This window comes from Mycetomoellerius zeteki, unplaced genomic scaffold, assembly GCF_001594055.1.
Source record: "Mycetomoellerius zeteki isolate Tzet28-1 unplaced genomic scaffold, Tzet1.0 scaffold114, whole genome shotgun sequence".
Lineage (NCBI taxonomy): Eukaryota > Metazoa > Arthropoda > Insecta > Hymenoptera > Formicidae > Mycetomoellerius > Mycetomoellerius zeteki.
The window spans coordinates 2,165,077-2,169,529 of NW_017256062.1; the positions used below are offsets into that span (position 1 = coordinate 2,165,077).

General features: G+C 29.4%; 2 protein-coding genes across 2 annotated transcripts in view; one reads left to right on the forward strand and one right to left on the reverse strand.

Annotated features, from left to right (window-relative positions):
* Positions 1-130: 130 nt before the first annotated feature.
* On the forward strand, positions 131-935 carry LOC108729242 (uncharacterized). The gene is made up of 3 exons (XM_018458256.1): positions 131-167; positions 240-352; positions 444-935. The coding sequence occupies exons 2-3, from the start codon at positions 252-254 to the stop codon at positions 670-672; spliced, it is 330 nt and encodes a 109-aa protein (XP_018313758.1). The 5' UTR covers positions 131-167; positions 240-251; the 3' UTR covers positions 673-935.
* A 685-nt stretch (positions 936-1,620) lies between these two features.
* Hacl (2-hydroxyacyl-CoA lyase) overlaps positions 1,621-4,453 on the reverse strand; it is a 13,702-nt gene continuing 10,869 nt past the window's right edge. The window contains exons 7-12 of the mRNA XM_018458176.1: positions 3,860-4,045; positions 3,695-3,770; positions 3,330-3,567; positions 2,746-2,853; positions 1,900-2,023; positions 1,621-1,822 (exon numbers count right to left, since the gene is read on the reverse strand). Of these exons, the coding sequence (XP_018313678.1) occupies positions 1,727-1,822; positions 1,900-2,023; positions 2,746-2,853; positions 3,330-3,567; positions 3,695-3,770; positions 3,860-4,045 (828 nt within the window). The 3' untranslated portion in view covers positions 1,621-1,726. The remainder of the gene's footprint in view (positions 1,823-1,899; positions 2,024-2,745; positions 2,854-3,329; positions 3,568-3,694; positions 3,771-3,859; positions 4,046-4,453) is intronic.

Consider the following 4,453-nt stretch of genomic DNA (forward strand, 5'->3'; position numbering starts at 1 on the left):
CGAGCTAGCTTGTCGTTGATTGGACCGCAACGCTTGCGATGCTGCGATGCGACTAATGTAGAACCAGCTTTATATTTCGGTTCGCAGGGCAGAGCGACACTTTTTTCTGCCGTATTCGTTTATTTCGTGCAAAAACGCGTCGAATAAGCCGAATTTCATCGAAATCGGTAAGCCCATCTCTCACAATTACCTAGATGTGAATACATGAATAATACATGAAATAACTTCTATAAAAACAGCAATGAGATCTGATGAAATCTGATCACAATATGGAAACTGATAATATAAGTCCAGCTATCGAGATACAAATCCAGAAGACATTAATTTCCATCGATGACGTTAGTCTGAAAATGTAAAATTTTTATAATTGCTTTTTGTGAAACTGATAATGATCAGTCACGATGACAGTTGAATTGCAGTTGGATTGATTTTTTAACTTTCAGAAAAAAAGAGCTGGAGGTAATTAAGGAACTTACGGAGGAAAACGGACACTTGCGTACAGTAATCAACGCGACGAATCAAACGTTGTCTAAAAAAGTTCAAAAAATAGGAGTGAATGTGGTAGAGATTATCCGTGAGAACAAGCGTAATTTAAACAATTTAGAATCAAATTTATTGGATTCAATCACATCCACGAATGTTACAGAGAAGTTGGACCAATTAAATAAATAAATTCCTAAAACATATAATTTTTAACTACATTTTATTTATTGTACATCATATATCTTTCTACTGTTTTAAATATCCAGATAATTCACATACATTTACTATGTTTTTATAAAGTATTAATAGCTAAAAAGTTGTCCAATAGATATTGTATCTCTCAGGATATGAAGAGAGTCTGTTGATTGTTGACCCCCAGTGGGATATCACATATAAAAATAAATTTTTTTTTCTGTGACTTGTATTTTTATTGAGTCATCGACTTATATACATCTTATAACTCATCAACAATAAGAGACCGAATGAAATAACACTAGACATATATAAATTTATTCTCAATGTCACACTTTACAACGTTCTTATCTAGAAAAAAATGTTTTCATCTAAATTGGACTCTTCTTAAAAAAAAATATTGATTTAACGTGATTCCAGCCATCTAATGATGAATTTGTTATCACCAATTTTACTTCATATTTTACTATTTACTTTTACTGTTGAATATAAAGGATTACGTTACCACAAGTCATTACTTCATGATTGAACAAGATTTTGGTTGTCTGGTTGACTTGTTCATATATTATATATATATATATTACTGGCTCTTTTTGTTACTATACATATATTTGTAAGTTATGTAGGTTTAAGAAATTAATTGAAAGATTCGATACTTAAAGGTTCGATATTTAATAAGACATAATAACATTTCAGAAAATGAATAATAATAAATATTTTGTCATAAATGTTCTCTGCTATTTAGGTACTTATACACATTGTTATATTTAGCGCAAATTGTTTTACAATTTAAAAAATTTGTATTTATCTTTATCTAAAGGATATAATAAAATATTATCAATCTTTAAAATCATAAATTATCAAAGAGAACAATTGTGATATTGAAAATTGAGATATAATGTTAGAAACACTCTACGCGAGTAACTACGTTAAAAAAAACCATATGAATAACATAGAGTTAATTAAGGATCTGTAAAAAATTATTTTCCGAGAAAAGAAATATTGGAGAAAATCATAGATGCTTTCATAAAACGTTTTGATTGTGACACATCTATAATTTTGATTCTGTTAGCCAATTGAATTGTTGCTTCTTTCGATCTGCTTGCGGATTAATCATGATATTTATTAAACTGGGACTGTCCACCACCTAAAACGATTTTATAATTTATGCATTTCCTTTCAATTTTTGAAGGAATAACGATCTTATCTTAATAATAATCTTACTTTGAGAGATAATTTCAATGCCTGCTGAATATCCTCCACAGTAGTGCAAAAATGTCCTTTCTTGCCAAACATTTCCATCAGTTTCTCATAATGAGTTTCAGATGTTAGTGAATACGGAGGTGTCCTAAAAATGTAATTTTAATAACCAATGTAAAGGTATTTGGACTTGCAAATATGAGACAAACTAATAAAGTCAAAAATTTCTAAAATTAAATTAAATATAATTAATTATCTACAAAACGTCTTATAATTATACAAGATGTCTCACAACTACCGCATTTCCTCTTAAGGACATATTCTTGAGGTAATTTTGAGACGAAAATCCTAATACGAAAATGTCGAGGCTACAACAATTTTTTTAATTATGAGCTAACTTTAAATGCTTATGTCAAAAACCATTTTACTTTTATAGCCTCTATTATTATTTCTGGATTCTTTTGAACATTCTAAGATGAAAATCCTAATACGAAAATATCGAGGCTATAATAGTTTTCGAGTTACACACTATCTTTAACCAATTATAATTCACAAACTATCAACCTCGACATTTTCGTATATATAGATTGTTTCATTTTCTGGTTAAGCATAATTCAATCAAATATAAGATTTTTTTATTACCGGAATATAAAGGGAGTTTCGGTATATTTTATGAATCTATTTTATCAATTGCAAATGTTTTATTTAAAAAATATATTTTAATATAGAGCTTGCAAGAATTTTCTTTGTGTATTTTTCTTGCTTTTGACGTCATAATCCAGATTGCAATGAACCTTACGTTAAAAAAAAATTATCTAAATAATTGAAATAATTTTTTTTTATATTAAGATTATGTGGAGAAATGCGTACACTTGCGTAGGATCTCCGGACGCCTGTATCTGTTTGAAGGTTTCGTTATCGAAACCGCTGTATATGCCATTATTATTCACGATTATAATAATCACCGGTAGTTTGTAACTGAAAAGAAAGGATGATTATATTCTTCGCTCGTGAAATGATGACACTTTTCTTATCTTAATAATTCTACTAAGATTATAGTCTATTGGGGGTTTTAAAAGGAACTAATTCCTTAATGCAATTTTATTGATTCATTTATTGATTTCATTTTCATTTTTTGTTTTTAAAGCAGGACATCTATTTTAAAACAGAGATTTTTTTGTTTCAAAAAACGAGACGTCAGTTTTCAAACTTTTTTTGTTAATAACTTTTTAACAAACAGTGACCGCCACCTAAAACTTGTCGGAGGTCACTCAGAGCTATGACCTTGACAACATATGTCAAGGTCATTGGATCACATGGTACTCCTTTTCTGAACATTTATCGTTTTTTAACTTATTTATATGTCGAATGATTGTATGAATCAATAAAATTGCATTAAAGAATTAATTCCGAATAACAGTCGTTTTTCAGCCCCAGACAATAGCTTATGTTACCGAAACATGGTTTCGATCTCCATGCCGGAGAATCCGAAGGCGCTGTCTCCTTCCACACAAATTACTCTTTTTTTCGGCGCATTATCTTTGCAATAAAGAGCAGCTGCGATTGCAAATCCAAGCCCTACACCCATAGTGCCAAACGTACCGGCATCTAGTCTATGGCGAGGCAGATTGTTCAAGAGAATGGTTCGTCCGATGTCCATTGTATTAGCTCCCTCGGAACAAATAATGCAATCTGTATATATGAAAAAATATTATAATTATAGAATTATACAATTTATAGATATAATATTATACAATCACTTATACAATATAATATTAAGCATATATAATTTTTTTAACTTGATACTGCAAATGTTCACCTTTTGGTATAACATCTTGAATATGTTTAAATACGGTGTAATAATTCAGTGGCACACTAGTGTCCATAGACATCCGCTATAAACGATAATTAATAAAAGAAAGTATGCAAGTTAGTCATACAAAAAAAGAATCTTTATTCAATTGATAACTAAGACAGGGCTCACGTAAACTGATTGCTTATTCTGTTCGGCTTTCGCCGCGAGTTCCTTCCACCACGGATGATTTTGGTCAATGCGCCATTTTTTATTTCTCAATGCATTTAACAGATATTCTGTTGCAGGTACAATGTCTGATTGAATAGCGACGGCAGATAGTACAGAATTATGCAATTCTTCAGCACACAAATCGATCTACGGAATTTTACATTATAATACAAAAATAATAGCAGCAGTTATTCATTAATCCGAAATGCGATCTATTCCGATATCTTCATATTATATAATATAATAGTATATTATATAATAGTATATAAAAGTATTTTATTCTTAAATTAATATTAAAAAGTATTTTTAACATTCATTCAATTTTGTAAAAAATATTCTACTGAACAAAATCACGTCACAAAGTCACATAACGAAATCATGTAATTAAAATATGTGAATCAGGTAACGAATTGTTCCAAATCAGTACGTGATTTTTTAAAATCGCATAACTTGAAAAATTACACGATTATTTGTTTTTTCTTCTATTTCTATCATTTAATTATTTAAAATTCGATAACAATAAAGTCATATGATAGATGAAATTATTTCTAATAT

Coding starts and splice junctions, on each gene's coding strand:
- LOC108729242 (XM_018458256.1), top strand. CDS start 252: ATGAAATCTGATCACAATATGGAAACTGATAATATAAGTCCAGCTATC. Junction 353..443: donor GATGACGTTAGTCTGAAAAT/GTAAAATTTTTA, acceptor TTTAACTTTCAG/AAAAAAAGAGCTGGAGGTAA.